The 25,861-nt window shown below is 43.0% G+C and overlaps 1 protein-coding gene across 1 annotated transcript in view; it reads right to left on the bottom strand.

Annotated features, from left to right (window-relative positions):
- The window catches only part of notum1a (notum, palmitoleoyl-protein carboxylesterase a), a 35,350-nt gene extending 10,478 nt beyond the window's left edge, over positions 1 to 24,872 (bottom strand). Inside the window, exons 1-6 of the mRNA XM_068004485.1 lie at positions 24,010 to 24,872; positions 21,864 to 21,916; positions 17,031 to 17,126; positions 16,064 to 16,124; positions 14,724 to 14,782; positions 12,931 to 13,033 (exon numbers count right to left, since the gene is read on the bottom strand). Of these exons, the coding sequence (XP_067860586.1) occupies positions 12,931 to 13,033; positions 14,724 to 14,782; positions 16,064 to 16,124; positions 17,031 to 17,126; positions 21,864 to 21,916; positions 24,010 to 24,416 (779 nt within the window). The 5' untranslated portion in view covers positions 24,417 to 24,872. The remainder of the gene's footprint in view (positions 1 to 12,930; positions 13,034 to 14,723; positions 14,783 to 16,063; positions 16,125 to 17,030; positions 17,127 to 21,863; positions 21,917 to 24,009) is intronic.
- Positions 24,873 to 25,861: the final 989 nt, after the last annotated feature.

The following is a 25,861-nucleotide window of genomic DNA, read 5'->3' as shown; positions in this document are numbered from 1 at the left end:
TCACATCCCGCAGTTGCAGAATAACATTTATCTCTTGCATTGTTCATAGAATCATAGAAAGTTACGGCACAGAAGGAGGCCAGTTGACCCATTGTGTCCGTGCTGGCCGAAAAAGAGCTATCCAGCTTAATCCCACTTTCCAGCACTTGGTCTGTAGCCTTGTAGGTTACGGCACTTCAAGTGCACATCCAAGTACTTTTTAAACGTGATGAGGGTTTCTGCCTCTACCACCCTTTCAGGCAGTGAGTTCCAGACCCCCACCACCCTCTGGGTGAAAACATTTCTCCTCAGCTCCCCTCTAATCCTTCTACCAATTACTTTAAATCTATGCCCCCTGATCACTGACCCCTCTGCTAAGGGAAATAGGTCCTCCCTATCCACTCTATCTAATCCCGTCATAATTTTATACACCTCAATTAAATCTCCCCTCAGCCTCCTTTGTTCCAAAGAAAACAACCCCAGCCTATCCAATCTTTTCTCATAGCTAAAATTCTCCAGCCCTAGCAACATCCTCGTAAATCTCCTCAGTACCCTCTCGAGTGCAATCACATCTTTCCTGTAATGTGGTGACCAGAACTGTATGCAGTACTTAAGCTGTGGCCCAACCAATGTTTTATACAGTTCTAGCATAACCTCCCTGCTCTTATATTCTATGCCTCGGCTAATAAAGGAAAGTTGTTGATAAAATTGCTTCTTTTTTGGCAGCTCCGGGGAATTTCCTTGGATTGAGCTGCTGTGGTATCCAAAGTCCAAACTGATCAAAAATGAGTAATTCTAAATTTGATCTAAACTGGACCAATCTGTATCAGTTTTGAATTGAAAGAAGACTGCATGCTCAATCCTGACAGGACATCAGAGGGTCTGACTCTAGTGAGCCATTTGGAGATGATGAGCCACCTAAAAATACTCCGATAACTAATGAGAATACCCCACTGCCTATCCTGCACATCAACACAGCAAATATACAGCCCAATGTCAGGCAATCTGAACTGTTTAGGAGTATTACAGACTGCAATCAGCGTAAAGAGGCAAAATGCTAAAATATACCTACGAACAATGACAGACAGGAAAAGACCCTCGAGTCCATCCGGCCTGTCCCACACAATTGTTACCTTGTGTATCACAATATATACACTCCCCACCCCAACTGAAACCATGTGATCTCCTGGGGGAGGCAAAAACACGGCTAAAAACCCAGGCCAATTTGGGGGGAAAAAATCTGGGAAATTCCTCTGCCATCCCCTAGGTAACCCAATTTCTTTAAAGAGGGATTGTTGCCACTGTAAAGTTATTGACTCTCTCTCCCCCCTCACTTTATCGACTTAGAAAAGAACAGCGCAATGCTCATATAAAGAAATCATGTGAGTTGTCAAAACGCCATATGCACCGAATTCTGCTATGTTTTTCCCTCCCCAGAATGTTGGCCATACCCTTTAAATGGATTGTACTATGAGCTGGAATGTTAATGGGTTGGGGCGGGGAGATGGGAGGGAGACGCCGACCAGCTTCAAACTTCATTCATTTGGTTTGTGTGTTTTTTTTTTGATCCACATCTGGAGACTCATGGGACGCGCAAAGAGGTAATTAGGACCACATGGACCATAAAAAAAAGGCAACAAAGACACACATGCTTTGAAGCGCCAGTATGAAAAATGTAACCTAAACTACAAACAAGATTGTTATCATTATTTACGCTTAAATGAGTTATTTAAATATTGGTTATGCAACAGAGGGCTAGCAGTTGGGTAGCACAACTGTAGGCAAACAGCTTACACAATTTGCACTCTCTAGCTCGTCCTGCACTTCAAAATATCCGTATACATTCAGCATTAATTCAGACCGTGCTACTCAGCATGTTGGAAGGGTCTGAACTGAAGGATGTGTTTAACTCTTCAGACCAATATAGTGTTGTTTGAGTCTCTAGTTGCGATTGGACAATTAATGCCTTCCGCTAATGTCGTAGTGATAGCTGGAAGGGTGGAAGTAAAGCTTTAAAGAGGCATTGTCTTCATGGAAGAGAGTTTGGTTAGGTTATTTGAACTTTTTTTATAAACAACATGATATGATGGTGCATTGAGCCTCAGTTTACACTACACCATCACATCACTTGTGTGAGAGGTCATTGCTGCTAAAAATGGGAGCCGGCTCGTCATTGTCTCAAGATTTGCAGTAATTTTGGGAGTGGGGGGGGGGGGGAGATAATGCCCCCAGAAACAGGCTAAAATTACTCCGTTTATTAGCTTCACATCCTTTTTTCTGAAAGCAAACTATTACTATTACAACAGTCAGTTCATGCATTAAAAGAAGCCCATTATTATTTTATATATATTCATTGTATTGGTAAAGCATTTTAGACATTGGAAATCTTCAATACAAATCCCTTTCTCAGACTCAGAAGTTGAAAAAAATTCATCCAGTCCAACACTCCCAAAAAATGTGCTTCATACTATTTGAAACCTCCATCATATTACTAGAATATATGCATAGAACTGGGCCTCGGAACTAACAACCCACCTCTACTAATCACACAAACTCTCCTGGATCCAAGCACTTCCCTTTACAACTTATTTGGAGCACAAGACGGTGAAATGAGAAAAAGCTCAGGCATCTAGTTCAACCCACCCTTATGGCCCACATCTCAGACCTGCCGACATCATTTTCACCTCCCTCCTGCCTCATTACCTCCAAGCCCTGTTGACTAAGTCAAGTCCATTTCACTATTGAACGCTTCAACTAAGTCCCGTTCCCTTCACCAGATGGCATTTTGTCAAAGGACCTCACTCAGGGACTGTACATTCTCGATCACATCAGGTAGCCGTAATTCTTAGCAGAAAAATTATGGCGGCAGAGCAAACGAGAGGAAGACTAAAAAAAGCAGCTGAGGTACATTGGCAGTAATTAAAGGAAGGACTTGAGTCCTGTAATGAAATGAATGACGACTGCTGCACTCCAGTTCCCTTTTAAGAAATATCAAAACAGCTCTCCTGGCTCCTGTTCAATGTGTGTGTACCAGCTGTTGTGAGAGCATTAGGTTGCAAATTCCATGCACACATCAATCAGTTGATGGAATGATGTCACATATTGCCTGCATTCGTGGAAGTGGCATCACAAGCCCATGAAACTAAAAGCCTTATAGACTTTGCACTGAATTATCGAATGCAAGTCTTAAAAACAAAAATAAATCGATGTGATCAATCATTGATTGGTTTAATAGGAGCAAAGGATTACATTTTTCATTTTAAGAAGTCATGATTGCTTTTTGTTGATATAAACTGTGCCTAAATGAAAACAAGATGGTGAACTCATTTACTTTTCTCATTTTCACTGATGTTCTAATCTACATTTCGGGAGCTGTGAACATTAGTTTATGGCGTTTTTTTGTGAAATTTTAATTAAGATGCTCTATTTCATATTTCATAAGCTAGGGAGATTCAGTGTTGAGAGTTTTGAATTAGATGAACAAAGGCATTCTCTTATATTTCACAAGCCTTTGTATCTAATTGTGTAATAGTAATAACAGTGATTACAACACGGCCACATAAAACAATGCTTTCCCATGGAAAGAGTAACCAGACTGTTAATGGCAATTCCACAATGAAAAGAAATATAATCAGAGACTGGGTAGCACAGTGGGTAGAAGAACGTCCTTTAATCTGTGGGACCTTGGGTTGAATCCAGCCCACAATGTTGGGACAACATCTCCTCTTTCTAACAGTTGTTAAAGGTCCAAAAGAAACTAGGAGGGTGTGTCGACATAACCTTCCTGCCTTGATGTAGTTCCAACTATTTTCACCAGCTTTCTGGTGTTTCCTTTGGGGACTATACCAAAAACGCAGCTCAGTGGGTTTCTCAGTTATTAAATGCAACACCCAATGGAGAGCTGAGCCATACTGACTAGAGTCCAGGTTCAATCCCTGTTCTGTGGCTGATCTCAACCAGTGTATCGGTAGAGGTGCTAAAATTGGCCTTAAGCGCGTGGATGTCAGATGAAGAGGAGCTGGAATGGTTCTGATGCCCCCACAGTTGAATAGCTTGCCAACACTCCTAGTTTGAATTCTCACATGAAGAACCACTACGTGGGCAAAGTAATGAAGGGCGTTACTATCTGTGGAACAAGTTGGAATGAGTCAGCATCTTGACAGGAGAGGAAAGGAGTGATCTGGGGCAAAAACGGGGAAAAAAAATATTCCTATCATCCCTCAAAACTCCAAAATATACAAAAAAAAGATGATTTCCGATAATAAAAACAGAAAATGCTGGAAACATGCAACAAGTCAGGCAGCATCTGTGAAACTGTGAAGAGAGGAAGGTTGGGTTAATGTTTCAGGTCGATGACCTTTCATTAGAACCAGTTTCCAGCACATGCTTTTCATGATTTTCTATAAAATGTTTCAAAACAATAAGGTATTTATTGTCTACAGGTACGTCCACAACTCAAGTCAGTCAGAAGTGCCAACTATCAGCTGGGAGAGCTTCAGAATTTTGCCCGTAAATGAATTGCAACCTTTTTCCGTGGTAGTAAATCCACCAGCTTTGCTTTGGTGCTTTTGCCAAAATTCCACAAAGAGCAAACGGAGATAAAAAGAGATGAATTATTTTGCACTCGAACGTTGGCACTTGCTTCACTGAGCATATATCAAGCTGGAAGGAAACGTGTTGGATAAACTAGAATCCCTTTGACATCAGACTTCAGTTCCCCTCTCCCCCCGGTTCAGATACTATTCACTAGACACAAACCCAAAGCACAACCAATGCATTCTGAGACACCATGTCAAGCCAGATCGGTGAGAGTGACCCCCCCTCCCCACCCACCCCTCAAAGTTGCTGACTTTCCCTGACCCAAGTCACGTGACTAGCACGGCTTATGTAAGCATTAAATATGGATACTCAGTCTAGTGAGGAAGGAGGCATTGCTGGACTTGGTTCTAGGGAATGAAGCGGGCCAAGTGGAGCAAGTGTCAGTGGGGGAGCAATTAGGGAGCAGCGATCATAGTATCATAAGGTTTAGAATAGCTATGGAAAACGACACTGACCACTCAAAAGTTAAAATACTCAATTGGAGGAGGGCCAATTTCAATGGGATGAGAACAGATCTGGCCCGGGTAAATGGGAATCAAAGATTGGCAGGCAAAACCATAAATGAACAGCGGGCAGTCTTTAAAGAGGAAATGGTTCGGGAAGAGTCTAGGCACATTCCCACGAGGCAGAAAGGTAGGGCAACTGAAGCCAGAGCTCCCTGGATGACAAAAGAGATAGTGAGTAAGATTAAATGGAAAAAGGGGGCGTATGACAGATGTCAGGTTGATAACACAAGTGAGAACCAGGCAGAATATAGAAAGTTCAGAGGGGAAGTGAAAAAGGAAATCAGAGGGGCAAAGAGAGAGTATAAGAATAGACTGGCGGCCAACATAAAAGGGAATCCAAAAATCTTCTACAGGCATGTAAACAGTAAACAGGTAGTAAGAGGAGGGGTGGGGCCGATTAGGACCATAAAGGAGATATACTCATGGAGGCAGAGGGAATGGCCAAGGTACTAAATGAGTACTTTGCATCTGTCTTTACCAAGGAAGAAGATACTGCCAGAGTCTCAGTAAAGGAAGATATAGTTGAGATACTGGATGGGCTAAAAATTGATAATGGCTAGCTGTACTTAAAGTAGATAATTCACCTGGTCTGGATGGGATGCATCCTAGGTTGCTGAGGGAAGTAAGGGTGGAAATTGCAGAGGTACTGGCCATAATCTTCAAGAGGACTGGAGAATTGCAAATGTTACACACTTGTTCAAAAAAGGGTGTAAGGATAAACCCAGCAATTATAGCCCAGTCGGTTTAACCTCAGTGGTGGGGAAACTTTTAGAAACAATAATCCAGGACAGAATTAACAGTCATTTGGACAAGTCATTTGGATTGTTTAGGGAAAGCCAACATGGACTTGTTAAAGGCAAAAGGTGTTTAACTAACTTGACAGAGTTTTTTGATGAGGCAACAGAGAGGGTAGATGAGGGCAATGCAGTTGATGTGGTGTATGTGGACTTTCAAAAGGCGTTTGATAAAGTGCCGGACAGTAGGCTTATCATCAAGATTACGGCCCATGGAATAAAGGGGGCAGTAGCAACATGGATACAGAAATGGCTAAGTGACAGGAATCAAAGAGTAGTGGTGAACAGTTGTTTTTCCGACTGGAGGGAGGTGTACAGTGGTGTTCACCAGGGGTAGGTGCTGGGACCACTGCTTTTCTTGATCTATATTAATGACTTGGACTTGGGAGTACAGGGCACAATTTCAAAATTTGAAGATGACACAAAACTTGGAAGTGTAGTGAACAGTGAGGAGGATAGTGATAGACTTCAAGAGGATATAGACAGGCTGGTGGAATGGGCAGACACGTGGCAGATGAAATTTAATTCAGAAGTGCGAAGTGATACATTTTGGTAGGAAGAACAAGGAGAGGCAATATAAACTAGAGACCACAACTCTAAAAGGGGTACAGGAACAGAGCGATCTGGGGGTATCCGTGCACAAATCATTGAAGGTGGCAGGGCAAGTTGAGAAAACGGTTAAAAAAGCATACGGGATCCTGGGCTTTATAAATAGAGGCATAGAGTACAAAAGTATGGAAGTCACGATGAAACCTTTATAAAACACTGGTTCGGGCACAACTGGAGTATTGTGTCCAGTTCTGGGCACAGCACTTTTGGAAAGATGTGAAGGTCTTAGAGAGGATGCAGAAGAGATTTACTAGAATGATTGCAGGGATGAAGGACTTTAGTTACGTGGATAGACTGGAGAAGCTGGGGTTGTTCGCTTTGGAACAGAGATGGTTGCGAGGAGATTTGATAGAGGTATTCAAAATCATGAAGGGTCCAGATAGAGAGAAACTGTTCCCATTGGTGGAAGGGTCAAGAACCAGAGGACACAGATTTAAGGTGATTGGCAAAAGAACCAAAGGTGACATGAGGAAAAACTTTTTTACACAGCGAGTGGTTATGATCTGGAATGCACTGTCTGATGGGGTGGTGGAGGCAGATTCAATCGTGGCCTTCAAAAGGGAACTGGGTAAGTATTTGAAAGGAAAAAATTTGCAGGGCTACGGGGATAGGGAGGGGGAGTGGGACTAGCTGGATTGCTCTTGCATAGAGCCGGGACGGACTCGATGGGCTGAACTGCCTCCTTCTGTGCTGTAACCTTTCCATGATTCTATGGTTCTAACCCACGTGGCAGACGTGAGCAGCAGGTGTAACTGGCTTCTGACTCATCGTCCCTCATAGCATTCCATTTCAAACAGCCAGTTTTGTAGGAAATAGACATTATAAAAATTGGATGACTTTACTTTTCTATATCCAAGCCCAAACTTGCCTAAACTGACTGGACAAGCTATTTTGCTCGGTGAGTTATCTAACAACAATCATTGTTCATAATTGTTTACCGTGTTACTGTAGAAACTATACATCCACATTGCCACTAATACTCCACTTCCATTCATGTACAGACAGCAATCCTTTTCAGCCTGACCACCATAGCTCAAAGAATTTTGAGATTATAAAGGACACAGCGTGTTACTCAAGCTGGAGTAAGAATTCCTCTTGTTGCTATGTTGTAAATATCTTTGTTGAAGATTTTCTTTGTTCAGTATTGTCACATCAGGTGAAGGCAGAGAACTCAGAGAACATGTTTACAATTTCAATAGAAATACCCAAAAAGGGAACCCTACATAAATGTGTTTATGATGATGCTACACATACACTCAGAAGGGATCTTCTCCCGCTGACTCCTTTCCACAGTGATTTGTCACACACTGACTCACAACTTGAGATGTGCACAGTGATTTGTCACCAATAGACTCACAAAAGCCCTTGTTTGGTTCAGAGGAAATGTTTCACAATTACATGTCTGCGTTTTATCAAACCGTACAAATATCTGTAAGCTGCATGATGCCCTGATTCTCCATAATTAAAAAGATATTGGGCATCAAAATTACTCATTCCGTGAGAAACCCAGAAAGGCAGGCAGTAGAATATCAGTTCCACAACCAAGAGGGCCATGAATTTAACTACTTGGGCCCACTTTGCAAGTGAATTCAACCAGTTGTTCGACCACACTGGTGAACAGAGTATTGGTTGCTGAATGTTGGCCATCAGGATGGGGGGGTGGGGAAATGCTGCCATTTTTTGATCACCATGACGCAAATACATTCCCGTCAGCTACTGTTGAAGCCAGATCTGTCCCACCCTCCAGTGCAGTGGTAAAGTGACTCCATGGAACGATAAAGCAGGAGACTGGGAGTAAGTACAAAGAAAACAAAATCCTGCCCAGTCTCTTTTGGAAAATGCTACCAATGGTTCAGTTAAACTCTGCATGTTGTGCACTATTTCCTTAAATGACTAGACAGTCACAGAGAACCCGAGTAACAGGTGTAAACCAGATCATAGAATCATCGAACGTTACAGCACAGAAACAGGCCATTCAGCTCATTAAGTCTGTCCCGATGTTTTTCCCTACATGAGCCAACTAGTCGCCTCAGAATCCTCGGATGTAAACCATCACATCCAGGTGATTTGCCGACCTTAAGTTTGAGTGACTGCTTTAGTATAATTTCTCTTTGAATTGTAACCTTCACTCACTGTTCCACACCCACCACTGGCGGTTCTGCATTCCCAGTATTCATCTCCTCTGTGAAAACTAAGACAAATTATTTAACATTTCTGCCATTTCCTCACACACCACTACCAGCTTGGTACCTTCATCTCTCAGCAGCTCTTCCTTTATTTTGCCGATTAGTCATCAATACGCTTCCTTTTTGCCTTACTGGAATATATTTAATTTGCACTCTTTCCTTCTCCTGTTTAAATATTTCTCATTAAATACAGTTCTGTTTGCCAATTTTTTGTTCCCTTTAATCTGGGCAAGGTCCCTTTTTATCTCTGTATAATTTTCTTTTTCCAGTCAAATACACATGTCTTTCACTTTTCTTGTTCCTTACTATTCTTACAATTGAACCTAATTATAGTGCAGTCACTGTTTCCGCTGTTCCCTTAACTTAATGTGACCTACTTGCTTCATTTCATAACACAGAAACAGGTCAAATGGCACTTCCTTCCTTGTTGGACTAGCAACATATTGCCTGAGAAAACTGTCCTGAACACACTATAAAATGTCTTTCTTCCCTTTCGCATTGAACATTTCCCTAATCTATTTTTGGATAATTAAAATCTCCTACAATTATGAATCTTTTATTAATACAGCTGGAGTATTGTGTTCAATTCTGGGCACCACACTTTAGGAAGGATGTCACGGCCTGAGAGAGGGTGTAGAAGAGATTTACTAGAATAGAATCAGGGATGAGGGACTTCAGTTTCGTGGAGAGACTGGAGAAGCTGGGGTTGTTCTCCTTAGAACAGAGAAGGTTAAGGGGAGATTTGATAGGTTTTCAAAATCATAAATTTTACACTTGGCAGTGCAGTCGGTAACTACATTGTACGCAGGAGTGAATTGTCCAACTCTGGGAATAGACGCTACTATATTACCAAGGTATTCTAACTAATCAGAAGTTAAGGAGTGTGTCACGAAAACACCATTTGTAATATGAGAGAGCAAAGATAGTAGTAAGCCAAAAAAATATATTGCTAATCCAACAAGGAAGGAAGCACTATTTGACCTGTTTCTGTGTAATGAAATGGAGCAAGTAGGTCACGTTAAGTTTAAGGGAACACTTGATAAGAGTAAAGAAGGAGAAACTGTTCCCAGTGGCAGAAGGGTCGGTAGCCAGAGGACACAGATTTAAGGTGATCGGCAAAAGAGCCAGAGGCGACATCGGGAAATATTTTTTTACGCAGTGAGTTGTAATGATCTGGAACGCACTGCCCGAAAGCATGGTGGAAGCAGGTTCAATAGTAACTTTAAAAAGGGAATTTGATAAATACTTGAAGGGAAAAATTTACAGGGCTATGGGGAAGGAGCAGGGGAGTGGGACTAATTGGACAGCTCTTTCAAAGAGCCGGCACAGGCACGATGGGCCGAATGGCCTCCTCCTGTGCTGTACTTACTATGATACTATGACTATAATACATGCCCCTACTCCTGTTCTTCCTTCCTTATCACTCCTAAAAGTTTTACACCTAGGTATATTCAGTTGCCGATCCTGACTCAGCTGCAGCCACATCTCAGTTATTGGTTTATGTCATGAATGTCTATTTTAATCAATGATATTGGTTTCCCAATTTTATACTTGGCAGTGCAGTCAGTAAGTACATTGTACACAGGAGTGAATTGTCCAACTCTGGGAATAGACGCTACTATATTACCAAGGTATTCTAACTAATCAGAAGTTAAGGAGTATGCCACAAAAACACAATTTGTAATATGAGAGAGCAAAGATGGTAGTAAGCCAACTGGATTTCCTGCATTAGGTTAACTGTTCTGTATTCAGGATTAAAGTTGGATGGCACAGCACATTTGAACACCAACAGTGAGTGCCACACAGCATTGGGAATGCAGACTTCAGCCCCTATTCCATTTAACTGCCAATCTCAGTCACACCAGTGTGATGAAGGAAGAGAAAATCACAAAAGCTCTAGGCTTTACAAGGATATCACAACGGTCAGATCTCAGTACCACACACAAGTATGCTTTCATAGTATGTAATTTTCATTGAATTATTTTCTATTTGATTTGGTAAATGTGCATCAAACCATAAAAGTGCATTTAGTCACAGTGTATGAACACATTGAGGTTTTAATGTGGAGCCCTTTCCTGTGGCATACAGATCACAAACTTTGCCAACACAAGTGGAGAGAGTTATGTTTTGCTCAGCAGGTACAGGAACAAACTTCTGGACATTATTAGTGAGTTCTTTGCAATTGAAGGCAGCTATTTGTGCATACAAACCTCACACTGTTCTGTACTGATAAGGTTAGCACTAAGCCTAGGTTCCATTACCAGTTTGTGGTGAGTTAGCTGATTTCAACAAGGTGATTTCACCTGCTACGATAAAGCTGTACCCCAATTGTGGATGAGGTCAGAACTCAACTGTCCTTTGGGCTTCAAGTCACAGCCCTGGCTTTAGCTTTTTTTTGTAAGTGTGATTGGTAAATATTTGGCTCTGTATCAAATGAATGCTGTTGTTTATTTTTTCAAGTGGGAGACGATTATTTAAATGCTTGCAAGACACACAACTTTTATAATAGAAAGTCTCCCATGGCACTGCTCATAAAGCATACACTGTTTTATAAGGTCAAGAAACATTATATCATGTAAGATGCCCCATTAAAGCTATAAAGTATAATTGTTGTTGTTGTTAAGTAAACACTGGGTGAGTTGATACGGAGACCAGTTAAGAGGCTGAAGACTTCCTGGCTCCAATATTTTGTGTTCCTGGAGAGTTTCTTTTTGTTTCTTTATATTTTCGTTTGAAGTGTGACATTTTTGTTAGGCAAGCGTATTAAGGGTTACAGAACCAAGGTGGGTAGATGGAGTTAAGATACAGATCAACCATAATCTATTCGAATGGCGAAACAGGCTTGAAGGGCTGAATGGTCTACTCCTATTCCTAACAGAAAGAAATGTGTGCTAGACATACAATTTTCATAGTAGTTGATAGATAGAGAGATAGAGAGCTAAAGAGTGCCTACATTGTTTATTGACAGCTATTATATGAGTCTGACCCTCAAACCACTTTAAATCCATTGCAGCTTTTCCACATTTCACCATGGAAATGGAAAGAAATTTCAAACTTGCACCTCCCCACCCTACGGCAATAATTTTAGCATCCTGTCTGGTGGTTTTACCTGCACTGCCTCCCTGAACAGTTACTCAATTTGTTGAATGTTCGTGCTGCAAGTGGGCTGAAGGGGGGGGGAGCGGAGATTGACACAAATATGCAGCAGGACATCAGAACTAACCAAAGCATCATTACTGAGTGTGGAGGCACCCTTTTCCAAGCAAATTACATACTCTACTTGACAAAGATGGCTTAAGAAATCCATTGCAACAGTTTGTAATTGCAAGACTGCAAGGAGTTTAAAAACAAGAATAGCCCATTTCCCCAGTCATTTATCCTACCCTGCAATCCCCTGTGACCACAATTTCAAACTCCAGCAAAATGGATAATGCTGAGGGTTGATTTGTGACACAACTGAGTGATAAGTAGCCTTATAGTTCCATAAATTCTTAGGACGTTGACCTCACATTCACCTTATATCAGAAAAGCAATGACAGTGAGCTCACCTCATTGTTGAGCTGGTTGTGGCAGTGAAAAGCCAAACCGTGTAGAGCCAGGATGAACATTGGTTCAGTCCAAGCTGCTGTGTAAGCAGATTTCACAGCAAGGGGCAGCGGAGGGTTTGCAGGGTCTTATCCTGAGTTAGAGAGGGAGAAATCATCCAGCTCTCCCGCTCCTGTTTGCTACCTGGTATCATTGCCTGTGCAAGCATTTGGATTAGCTCTGTTAGATGAATAACCCACCGACACTCCCTGTCAAGATTCATACATGAGGAATGGCAAATTTGGCTGTGATAACAAGAGAAAACCAGTGCCTGTGGAACTGTGCCCCAGAAAGGAGTTAATACCTTCAGAATAAGAGTGGGGACAGGGAGGAAAGAAAGTTGATAGAAAGAAGGGGGAGAGGGGGGGAAATGACTGCTCACACTTTTGATTGCTTTGCAGCAATGATTAATTTATCCACACCGTCATTTAATCTTATCAAGTTGCCATGGTAAGGTGAGATGGTATGGAATTTAATCTTTAATGACCGTGGGCAGCATTTGAGATCCAAAATAGGATTTGATCCTAGTAAAGATAATTTCCACTGCGGCGACTGAATGCAGATTTCTACATGGAATTCACCTTTATCTCAAGGCACATTTGATCTTATCGGAGTACATCGCAAAGAGGAGGGAGCCTCAGCATTGAGACCCCGAAAACCAAAACAACATACCTGGTTCCTGCTAGCAGGAGAATCTTTGCATTCTCAAGGCCTTTAGTCAACAGTTCTTTGACAACTTCTTGTATTATCAGTGCTCCCATGAAAGCGTATTCACCTTCAACAAAGAAAAGGCAGAGAACGGTGAGTGCACACTACACTGGGATAGCCTCTTCCCGTAAAATCCTACTTTTTAACTTTTTTCTCCTCTCCCTCTCCTGAAGGCACTGACTAATGCAGGGTACCTCATCAAAGAGGCTGTTCTAACTACTTTACCCATCACAGTGAGTGTTGGTAGCTATTTGACCGTGAGAGACATCAAAGCCAAGTCTAATTCTGTCTTGACCCAACATTCACACACATAGACTTTCCAATAGGGACCCACTGGGTAGCAATCGGGAGCAGGAACCATGGGACTATAACCGTTGGAGCAGAGTAGGCTAAAAGAGATTTAATGTAGATTTGTAACATTTTGAAGGGTTTTGATAGAATGAATAGGGAAAGACTATTTCCTCAGGTTGGGGAGTCAGTGATGACTGAGCAGAGTTCTGGTCTCCATATCATAGAAAGGATATAGGAGCAATGGAGAGAGTGCAAAAAAGATTTACAAGGATGTTACCAGAACTGAGAGGATGCACTTATCAGGAAAGGCTGAACGGGCTGGAACTCTTTTCTCTGGAAAAGAGAAGGCTGAGGGGCGATCTGAGAGAGGTCTTTAAGCTAATGAAAGGGTTTAATAGGCTACACGTAGAGAAAATGTTTCCACTTGTGGGGGGAGACCAGAACTAGGGACCATAAATATAAAATAATCACTAATAAATCCAAGAATGAATTCAGGAGAAACTTCTTTAGCCAGAGAGTGGTTAGAATGTGGAATGCGCTGCCACAAGGAGTGGTTGAGGCAAATAACATAGATGCATTTAAGGGGAAACTAGATAGGCACATGAAGAAGAAAGGAATAGAAGGGTATCCTGATAGGGTTAGATGAAGTAGGGAGGGGGGAGGCTCGTGTGGAGCATAAACGCTGGCATAGACCAGTTGGGCCGAATGGCCTGTTTCTGTGCTGTAGTTTCGATGAAGGGTCATTACTTTAAAATTATCACTAAGAGAGTGAGAAGAGAGGTTAGAAAAAATGTCTTTACGCAGAGAGTTGTTGGAGCTTGGAATACTTTGTCACAGGGAGTTGTTGAGGCGAAGACCACTGCATCCTTTAAGGGAAAAGTGGATAAATATTTGAAGTAAAGGAAGATATAGGGGCTATGAGGAGAGAGCACAACAGTGCAATTAGTTTTGGATTGCTCGAGCAAAGAGCTGGCACAGATATGATGGGCTGAATGACCATCTGTGCTGTAAACTTCTTTGGTTCTATGGTCTCTGTTCACAGGCACCGGCAACCTCCAGTACCTCACCAAAATGGCCATTCTTCATGTGTCAATCTTCAAAGTGACCACTGGCATGCTATTTGACCTTGGAAGACTTCACAGCCAAGTCTGATTGTGCCCTAACACATCATCCTCTCACACATATACACACACTGGCGTTCTGATATTGGTCACTGGACAGCAATCAGGAGTCGGAGACCTAGCTCAAGGACACTATGGTCAACTGCATTGCCTCTACCACTGGCCTGGCCACGATCAGCTAACTGAACTCAGATCAAGTATCAAACCTGGGACCTTCCAAATGTGTGTGACTCAGTACCACTCCAGGTAGTGAATTTACTCATTAAGCCATTTGGGTAACTTCAGTTAAGTCCTGTCGAGGTAAAATCTGCTTAATGCTGCATGAAGTGGCAAATGGAAGCTTACTTTTCTCAGATTTCTGGGATGCTCCACTCCAAACGTCACTCGAGCAATAAGGGATGAAACTGAAAGGAAAAGCAGAAGCGCAATGAACAGATGTGCTTGATAAAATGATTCAAGTGGAAATAATACCTTCAGTGTAACATTGGATTACAAGTTGCTTATCATTGGGGAAAAGATGCAGAACACACACTCATGCCTATGATTCCCCCACAGAGCCAGTCCCAGATTGCAGCAAAGTGACTGGGTGGGGGAGGGGGGTGGTGCTGATAAAACAGACCTCTGGCCCTTCACCACAGCGAGGGAAGGAAAACCCAAAGGACCATTCACCCTGGTGGCTCCTCCCTTAAACCGCTTTATGCCGCAAAAGCAGGACTAACTGAGGTCAGGGAGCAGGTCACCACTGCCTTCTGTCCTGGATGGTGAGTGGTGCAAAGAAACTAAAGACAGAGGCAGAAAAAATAACCTGCAAATCAGGGGAAATTATGTCTGAGATTTTATCTCCTGCCCTGTACTTACGCTATTTATATATACTGTGTGGCCTTCAGATAACACAGGAGTTGTTGGAATGATTACATGACATACTTTGGTGTGTTTTCTACCTTTTCGCAGATAGCTCTGGTTATATAACCTCTACAGGGAGAACTAAATACAATTTAATCCAAGCATAAGAATTCATAACGTGGCAAATTCCCAACGCTATCCGAATGCAAGCAAATATATAACAAGTTCCCATTTGTTTCCCTAAATAGGAATGGTGTAGTCAGTCCTGGTGTATGCAATGTGGTGATAAGAAATTATTTTGTTTCCTCAGGTCTATTGCGTTTCACAGGATTCGGTCATTTTCCTAATTTTCTTACCTTTCTCCCCTGTTCACCCGAAGGTGCCAATTCCTGCTGGGGTATGACAACAGCCCTCCAGCACCTCACCCGAATGACCGTTCTTGTGTGTCTAGACAGTGAGTGTTGGCTGGCTACCTGACTGTGAGGGGCATCACAGGTGAGCCCCATCTTATCCTCACCCGTTGTTCACACGGGAAGCGCTGAACAGCAATCAGGAGCAGGAACCCCAGCTCATTTCTTTCCCTCCCTATCCAGGGGATGCTAAGGCCAATTGTAGTGCCTTCACCCCTGCCCCAGCTATGATCAACTGACTCAGCACAGGGTGTAACTGAAGCTAGGACCCTCTGACTTTGTTTCATTCTGCAACAAACCAGGTACTGCGTTTTCCCAGTGAGCCATCGAGGGAGTTAATTTTTAGTTTTATACTGTTACGCTTAAAATTCACACAGTCTAACTTTTCCATTTCTGGTTTTGCCTTGTTTAATCGAGTTGACTGAAACTTACACCATATTGGCATTCCACCAGTAAGGGTTTTCTTCCGGCTGAGGTGATAGGATTCCAGTTCCTGTTGAAATAAAAGTCCCAGAAAGGTCAGGGCCATTTGTTTAATGTGAATTTGCCAGCACACCACATTTTATTGATATTTGGTGAAACATTTTGATGGTAACCTGTGTTAGACTTGTCAGAAATATAAAGAAACCGTGGCCAGTCCAGGTGAATGCTGGGAGTGCCAATCAGGAAATCCCACTTCCCAAGTCTGTAATTTTCCAACCATGGATTTTAGTGGTTGGAAAATCAAGGCTGGATTATGGGTGTGGAATTTCTCAGTGCAGGATCTTAGCTTGTAACATGGTTTGTTGAATGTTGGGCGCATATGTGTACGCTGAATTATGGGACATTTAGTTACAAATGGATGGCACATCTGCAGGCGTCTTTTCCCACAGGCACCATTCCTGTGCTATCCCTCAGTGAGGTTGTCAATTAATGCCAATCTGCACTAAATTGTGGGCAGTTTTCTGCTGTGGATCCCACCCACTAGAAACAAGGTTGACTGGTTCGAGGACAATGTGAAAGCCTCATTAGCATAATAGCTATAAAGCCAGAGTATGGGAGAGGAGAGAGAAGGGGGAGAGTGAATGAGAGTAGTCCTTTATCCCATCCAAGTGCCAAAAGCACTATAAAGTCCCAGTATATACATTATATATGATTATAGGTATTTTTCAAAGGGGTTCATTATGAGTGCATCGACTTATTCTATTAGGTGACTAACTGCTGGTGTCTTGTCCAATAATAAATAGTTTTGACATATTTCCACAGGTGTTTGGTAATATAATTCACTGAATAACCATACCACAGGTCTAATGCATCTCAAAAAGATTATTTCAATGCTTTATTCTTCTTCAGTGTTTTCCCTTTATTGTCTGAACTAATAGTGTGGCGTACGAGCCAAGCCCCCATTGCCGACACTAACCTGTTTTACTGTGAGGCCAGTTGGTGGAGCTCATTAACCGACGCATGGTGTCGTATCTAGTGTCACAGTTCTCTTTGCTGAAACAGTACCAGCCCCCTAGGAGAACAAAAACAAATGGCACAATGAATATGCAAGAACAGGACGAGCAGTTCGACACAACTAATGTGTTAGAATCTCTCAAAGTTGCACTTGCTCCCTATAAAAAGCTGCAAACGCTGGAAATGAATAAATAAAAACAACAAATCCTTCAGCATCAAAAAAAAGACAGGTTAACATTTGGGTGTAAACTCCTCATCAGAACTGGAAACTGGAAGATAAGTGAGACCTTTAATCACGAAGCTGAACAAAAACAAAAAAGTGGGCCGGGTCGGGTGGGGGGGGTGGTGGGGAGCGAGGAAGAGGAGGAAGGAATGGGTTGAAAATCCAAACAGGGTTTTTAGGAAAACTGGTGGATGAAGTATAGTGATCATCTCTCTGAGGCAACTAAAAGGCGTCAAAAGAACAGAGTATTAGAAGAGTTAAGTTGGCAGTGAAAAGGTACAGGAAGGAAAATGGGGCAAAAAGAAAAAAATTGCAATCTGGAAGAAACATTGAAAATTCTGGAAATACACAGCAGGCTCGTCAGCACATGAAAAGAGAAAAGACAGACCCTGGGAGCAGGTCCCCAGCCAACCCATAGACACTGAGGAAGCCCCAATACACCCTCAGTTCTCGTAACTCCAAGAAAATAGCAGAGATACCTGAGGTGCTCAGTCAATGTTCATTTGTGTTTTCATTGCATTTTGCCTTTTCCTGAAAATTTGTCAGATTGATTCCAAGTCCTCTTCTTAAAATGACACGCAAGATTAATACAATAAATGGAACATACTGAGATCAATGGTGAGGCAATGTCATTGTGTCACTAATTATAGGCTCCTTGACACATTTTACAAAAAGATCCCAAAATGAATAAACTTTAAATCTCTAAATCAACAACCACAATTGATGGGATTAAATATGTTCAGTGCTGAAACCCTCTGATTCAAAAAGCAGTATTAATGCTTCATTAACACCCAATTACATAGAGAGTCCACAGACATGCTATATATGGTCATTACTCCATTCTATTACAGAAACCAGCGGTATTGACACTAGCATTATTTTTGGGGGGACGTGGGTGACACTAGTACGGCAGTATTTATTGCCCATCACTAGTTACCCTGAGGGCATTAACAGTCAACCACATAGTGTGGGACTGGAGTCACATGTAGGCCAGACTGGGTAGGGGCCGTACGTTCCATTCCTTGAAGGACATTAGTGAACCAGTTGGATTTTTACAACAATCCAGCAGCTATCATGGTCATTTTCTGGTGCTAGGCCAGAAATTACCTGATTTATTGAATTTCATTTCACAACTTGGCTACCATACCCATCTATTTATTTACCACATTGATACTGATGCACAATCGGAAGACTCTCGCTTAAAACAATAAGCTTTGCCATTATACCAATGCACTTTTTGATACTCTTTAATTCATCATCTCAAATTGTTTCCACCACTACCACCAACAGTGACTAACCTGCAACCACTACTATTTTACACTGGCGATTTATAGATGAAAATACTTTCTCCAGACGTAACCCATAGCACAAACCAAACATTACACCCGGGCCTTGCTGGTACATGGCTCAATTCCTTACATTAAACCACTAAGTCAGAAGGCGAGGCCACTTCCAACCGAATCAAATTCTTCCTTTTGTGTGGGGGATTGTGGGAAATTAGAAGTTACAGTCTTTGTTTTAAATTGAATGCTTTTCTGCACTGTGCCTCAATGGGCTGGGAGTGAATTGCTTTCAAACTCAACGTGGGCAATGTGTTTACATTACAACAGGGAATCTGCTCACTTTCGAGTTCCCAGTGCAATAGGCAGCCAGATTGCTGATCTGACTCCGTGTTTACACACCAACTTTACTGGTGCATAACCACATCCTAAACATATAATTATACTGGGATTTTCAGGTTGATGCACAAAGGTTTCCGCTGTGAATTGATGCAAAAGTGACAGCTCCAAATCTGACTCCAGAATTCAACAGTGCGAGACCGAGGGAGATGGAGGGGAGGGGGCGTGTCCCCTCTAGGACGATATCTCACACTACTTCAGTTGGACACCAAAGTGATCTGTTGGTAAGTCTGAAAGGGGTTACTTGTTTGATTTGTATCACGCACCGTGCAGGCGAGCGATTTTTCATTTAATTTATCTTAAAGTAGCTTAACGTTAAAGGGTAAATTCACTGACCCCACACCCCCAGTGGAGACAAACATTCAAAAGGTGGGGGGGGGGGGGGGGGCGGGGTCGGAGAATCACCACTACAGTGTTGCATCCCTATCTCCATCGAATTTTTACCCTTAAATGTATCCAGAGCTGGTTTGGAATTCCATTGCATAGAGGCAGATCAGGACGCAGATTAGTAGAAGCCTAGTAGGGTGAAGTCATTGCACTTTGATGTACTGGACAGTCAGTCCCAGTTTTCCGTCTACAGTGGAGAATAGAGGATGTGAGTCACGAGGAAGTGAGGGAGAGGAGGAAGCAGAGTCCCCACTCTTGAAGTTCAAATTGAAGACTCGGTTACAGAGTGTTGGTAAAAAGAGTACAGTGGACATAAGCATGGACCAGGACAATACCAGAACTCCTCCTGCAGGCATAATGCAGATGAGCTAGCACAATAGCAGTAAGAAGGTAATATCAGTACAATGAAAACAGAGCTGGTAGAGAAATAACCATCAAGAACAAGTCACTAGTAAGAATAAGCCAAGAATAAGACTTGAGCACTTAATCTAGAGTGACACTTCAGTGCAGCACTGAGGGAGCGGTCAGAGGTGCTGTCTATCGAATGAGACATTAAACCAAGACCCCATCTGCCCTCTCAGGTGGATGCAAAAGATCGCATGGTACTATTTGAAGAAGAGCAGGGGAGTTCTCCCCGGTGTCCTGGCCAATATTTATCCTTCAACCAACATCATGTAAACATACGATCTGGTTAATTGTGCGTCACATTTGGGAGCTTGCTGTGCGCAAATTGGCTATCAAGCTTGCTGCATTACAACAGTGGCTACACTTCAAAAAGTAATCCATTGGCCCGAAAGCACTTTGGGGCATCCTGAGGTTGTGAAAGGCGCTATATAAATACAAGTTTTGCTTTCTTTTTGCTTTCTTATTACTTCACAAGCCAAACTCGGAAAACCACCTTATACTTGGATCTACTTTTTTGCTATATTAGTGAAGGGTGGAAAATCTCTTTAAGAGCCTCTTCAGTAATTCAGTGGGTGAATTCACTGAGCCAAACAGACCAGGGAGGTGTCAGGTTTCAACTACTTTCTTTGCTGAGATGATTGGTATGATGTGGAGATGCCGGTGATGGACTGGGGTTGACAATTGTAAACAATTTTACAACACCAAGTTATAGTCCAACAAATTTATTTTAAATTCCACAAGCTTTCGGAGGCTTCCTCCTTCCTCAGGTGAACGGTGTGATTGGTGTCAGTTGATATGATAGTGTTAGCATTACAATCCGCCTAAGCATCCCTGGGCTAGGGAGGACATGGCCCCCACATGATTATAAAATCACAAGATAGAAACCTAGCAAGAAGGCTGTTGGGCCCAATCGTTCCATCCGTCCAAAAAGACCCTACAGTCTCTCCATCAAACCACCCAACTCTTTCGCAAATGACTGTACAGGTTTGGCCTCCGCGATTTGCCCTCTGCCATTCAGAGTCCAGGGTACCACACCAAGCATGTCCAAGGTGTTACGGGGCTGCTCCAGAACGAATCACCACCGATAGGAAGGATAACTGGAGAGAACTGGGATGAGGAAAATTAATTTTAAAAATAAACTAGTCAATCTAAGTGAAAGGAAATGGCCACTGATTTACTGGCTGGATTCCTGACAGTAATAATGTCCATTACCTGAGAGATCCGCCCTGTAGCTACTTCAAATCCGGTACAGTTCACCAATGCATTGTGCATCGCTTGCTAAACCGTTCGGTGGATTTGTTTTACATTATTTATTTCGATTATCATATCAAAACATACTCGAAATATTGTGTATTTAAATCCTCCCGGACTCCTTGCAAAAAAAAACTAACGGGCAAAGATTATTTTCTTTCCTTCTCTCTCTCTGAAATAAAATTCACAACTATCATTCGGGTTTTAGAAATGTAAATCCGGGTTGGATCCGATGCAAATGATAAAGTGCGACCGCGAGCAGGCGACATGACACAGTCAGTAAGGAGGAATCCCCCGGTGGACCCGGGGTGGCCCGGTTCAGTACCAGTGCCACACAGTCTTAAAAGGGCAATAGTGAGAATAATATTGCAGGTGCTGGAAATCTGAAACAAAAAAAACCAGAAAACGCTGGAGATATTCGGCAGGGTTGGGCAGCATCCACCCAGAAAGCACCGGGAAAGGTTTTATACCTGAAACAACGTCAGCTGCCTCCTGTTTTCTCGGCGGGTGCTGCCTGACCTGCCGAATAGCTCCCTTGTGTTGAAGGGGCAACGCGCATTGCAAATCCTACAGATAGAAGAAGGGTGGGGGCAGCCGTTGGAACTGAAGCAACGAGTTCCTCTTGCAACGGAAAATAATTGTACCAAACAAAATATTATTTTAAAATAGACGTCGATATAGATGCTGACGGTCCTTCGATGTTACAATTTCTAAGCATTATTAACAGTAACTGCACTTCAAAGGTGCTTCATTGGCTGCAAATCCCCTTGGGACGTCTTGAGGATATAAATGCAAGTTTTCTTTAAAAACTCACATAAACACCCACCCTCATTAAATACTCAAAACTCACCTTCTAAAAAGATCAGCCAGCGTCTGCTGCCCTTCGACTCTTTCATGTAGTACCTGTGGGGACAACGAAAAATCAGTTAGCCCATCGATTTTTAATGAAACGAACTTAAAGTGGAATGTATTTAAAAAGTAGATTTCTCGGCCTACACTTGGCGTAAAAGCTGGTTGGAACGAGGGGCTCCCACCAATGGTTTCTGTGTTCAAGAGGTTCCATGGACTGAAAAAGTCAGATTCAGTTTTTATCAGATGAGATTCTGGATTTTTACTGCTGTTTTTGAAGATCGCGTTCTGCAAACTTGGTGATAACTCATCACACGAGCGGGTTAGGGTCAGAAACAGCGGGAATTATGGAAACGGTTGCCGGCGCCCTGCAAAGTGAACAGCGCTTTAAAACAACCGCTATTTGTGTGTCAGAAAGTCTATTTCCTCTTAAAATGGCAATCCCTTCTATAAGTGGACCGGGTCCGCGTTCAAAATTAATCCACAGTGACAAGGAGATCTGTGGCTGGCCAGTTGTGAATCTGATTATTCAGGAAGCTGCCGGGATTATAGGACGTTGAACCTCAGCGGGTGTTGTTACCCGGACTGTAAAGACTTGAAAGTAACGGAGGTTATAGCGCTGAGAGAAACGTTTGGTAATGAGACCATCCCGAGACCTCAAGGGAAAAAAAATAACCCAGAAAGTGCGTCTTGGACTATGAAGGTCTGGATTTTACAGGTTAAAATGCTTCGCTCTTAAAAAGGACCGAATTGTTTGGTGGGTTGTAAGTGGAGATTGAGTGCCGTCCAGTCTGTAGGCAACATATGTTAACTGCTACAGTCTGAAAATTTTAAATCGCCTTAAAGTCAGGTAACAGTGTGAAGAGTTGCAGCGAGCTCCCAGCACCAGCACTCGCTCCATACCCACAAAATAATCCACGAAGCAACACCGTCCCTAAATTATTCTGAAATTCGATTGTTTTTACTATTTTCACGTTTAAAATAGACATCACTAAATGAATCACAACTTCAAAATATCAGCGAATATCCCCCTCCCTCACACACGCACACATTAGAAATAATTAAGTGTCCGAAGAAGAGAACGAGGTTAAATGTGTCGTTTCTGCTTACTGTTATCTCCTATCGGTGACATTTACCTTCTTTTAACGATATGAAACACACGGATTTGCTTGGAGCTGAAGCTTTTTTGTTGTTGCTAATTAGGATTTCAAGTGATCTGGTTCAGTGGGTTTGTGAAACTGACCAGGATGTCTGTTTCACAAAGCGTGAGGAGGAGGGTTGGGGTTTTCCACTGTAAAATCCATACACTCTGGATAGTCAAACCTGCAAAGTGACTGTCCCGGGGGATGGGTGTCAGGGAGGAGCAGGCAGCTCATTCACACGGAAACTTCATTCAATATCCACAACTTCCCAACAAGTCTTTAGCTGATTTTTTTTTGGGGGGGTGGGATGGGAAGGAAACCCCTCCAAAAGTGGAAATTTAATAAAAAAACAAATCCTGGAAATTCCTGTTTAAGTTCCGCCTGGGACCCTTCAACAGAATTTTCACATTTTTGGGACATTTCTAACATTTGCTGCTCTTTATTCCTCTTGAGAGAGAGATCGCGGGTTAAACAAAACCATCGCGACAAATGAAGCAGTCTCGCGCCATGTTTAAAGGGGCTTTTTTTTTTGCTCTCTCGATGCTGGACAAATGACAGTTAACGCCGATTGTCAGCACTTGTGTTTTTGAGAGTCAGGCAAGCACAGAAGGAGGCCATTCGGCCCATCGTGCCTGTGCCGGCTCTTGGAAAGAGCTGTCCAATTAGTCCCACTCCCCTTTCCCCATAGCCCTGCAAATGTCTTCCCTTCAAGTATTTATCCAATTCCCTTTTGAAAGTGAATCTGCTTCCACCGCCCTTTTCAGGCAGTGCATTCCCGATCATCCCAACTCCCCTGCATAAATTTATTTTTTTTCTTATCTCCCCTCTGGTTCTTTTGCCAATTACCTTAAATCTGTGTCCTCTGGTTACCGACCCTTCTGCCACTGGAAGCAGTTTCTCCTTATTTACTCTATCAAAAACCCTTCATGATTTTGAACACCTCTATCAAATCTCCCCTTTTAACAAGTTTAAAGGCGCCAGTTAGACTGGTAACAAATTCCTTACCCCGCCGGCGTCCCGTCGTTACAGGTAACGGAGGAATTCTCCAGAAAGTGCAGCTTCATGTCATCGTTGAGATTCTGAGCGGAGCAGGGGTAGAGAGACTGAGCCAAGCTCTTGATCTGAGCCATGAAGTTGTCGATGTTGCCCTCGACGGCGGTGAAGTCCAGGGTGAAGCTCTCCTCCGTGTCCGCCGCCGCCGCCGCCGCCGGGTGATGCTGCTGGCTCCAACCGGGCGACTGGCTCCTCTCCCGGGCGGCGACCCCTTGCGCCCGCCGGTAGTGCGAGCTCTGGCGGCCGCTCCTCCAGCTCTTCCTGCCCTCGGAGGAGCCGCCGAGCTGGAGCAGGACGATGAAAAAAAGCAGCGGGCGCCACAGCCTCGGGCTCGGCTGCCATCCCAGATCAGAGCCCATCTTTCCCTCTTTATTGAAGAGAGAGATCTGCAGAACCTGGTCCCGCTATCTTAGGACAAGTCACCCAAACGAAGCAAAAACACCGAGAGTTCTGGGGGTGGGTTTAAAGTATGAAATGAAAATATAAATCTCAAGTTAACAGAAATTGGGGACTTAAATGGGGAAAAAAGTGCGATCCAAATATTTTAATTTGCGAATTACAATGAATTTCCCCCAATAAATACTGGCAACTGGGCTCCTATTTCCAAAATCCTCTTGTTTTTTTTTAGATTAGCTTAACATAAAAAAGTTCTATGCAATACCTAAACAAAACCTATGGGCTCTGCTCAGAAGCCTTGTTGAGCCCGGGCACTGAGCAGGTTTGGGGACGCTCTCTCTCCCTCTCTCTCTTCCCTGGCGCCTACCTCCGCTTCGCTTGTTAAATACTCAACGACAAGCCCAATGCATTTAGGTAACTAATATGGGTCGGAGGTTTTTTTTTCCCCTCTCTCCCTCCGCTTATTTCATCTTCTCTCTGACTCACTGCCAATGAACGCGCTCGCGAAACCCTGGGACTGAAAAAATGGGCGTTCTTTATTTATACTGTTTGGAGATGCAGATATTTTTTTTCCCTCTTAGGGTGAGGTGCTCCCACGTAGCGTTTGATCTTTTTGGAGAGAGAGAAGAAGAAAAAAGGAAAGGAGGGGGGTGGGGGGTTTGCTTAGTGTGAGTGCGGGGCTTTTTTTCCCCTCCCTCGTCCAGTGAAGCATCCCCCCACAAAACATCAGAGGAGTTGAATATTGCAGGAGGGGAGATTCCTTTCATGGCGCCGCCGTGTAACTACCCATGAAGATCAGACACGACTGATCCAGACACTTGGTGTCGATGAAGGAGGAAGCCAAAAAAAAAAAAATAACCCTACCTGCTCTCTTCCAGGCGATTTAAAAACCGTTTTCTGGATATTTAGTATCTTTCTATGATGAAGATAAGTGGATTGCATGGTGTTGTCGGTGTTGTATGTCAGAGTTATCAGTGAGGCGATCTGCATTATTCCCGTTCGCGGTGTTTGCAAAAATGCTCGATGTAATTGTGTTTGAAATGTGCCTCCGTTTACCTGAATCACGTATTGAAATCTATCCCAGACTGGGATTGGGTCCGGACTCATTCTGTGTCATTTATTCGCCCCGATCATTGCGTTTGCAAGCAAATTATACCCCCCCGCCCGGATCGCCCCCAACAATTTATTACAGGGATCCAAGTGTCTAAGATCTCCTGACGGGCGAGTCTTATCATTCTCACCCGTTGGCAGATTTTATTATACAGTAACCGCCGGAGCTTTCAATGGATCCGCCGAGATTCTCCGGAGACAGTCCCACTGAGCGATGCGCCGCTGGTGTTGCACTTTGAAATGGATTTTATCCCAGAGAGAAAAAAAAACAGGCGGCTTCTTCAATGAACCAAAAGCT

This window comes from Heptranchias perlo, chromosome 23 (genome assembly GCF_035084215.1).
Source record: "Heptranchias perlo isolate sHepPer1 chromosome 23, sHepPer1.hap1, whole genome shotgun sequence".
Classification (NCBI taxonomy): domain Eukaryota; kingdom Metazoa; phylum Chordata; class Chondrichthyes; order Hexanchiformes; family Hexanchidae; genus Heptranchias; species Heptranchias perlo.
Note: the sequence above shows the minus strand (reverse complement) of the source record. Positions and strands in the feature narration are given on the sequence as shown.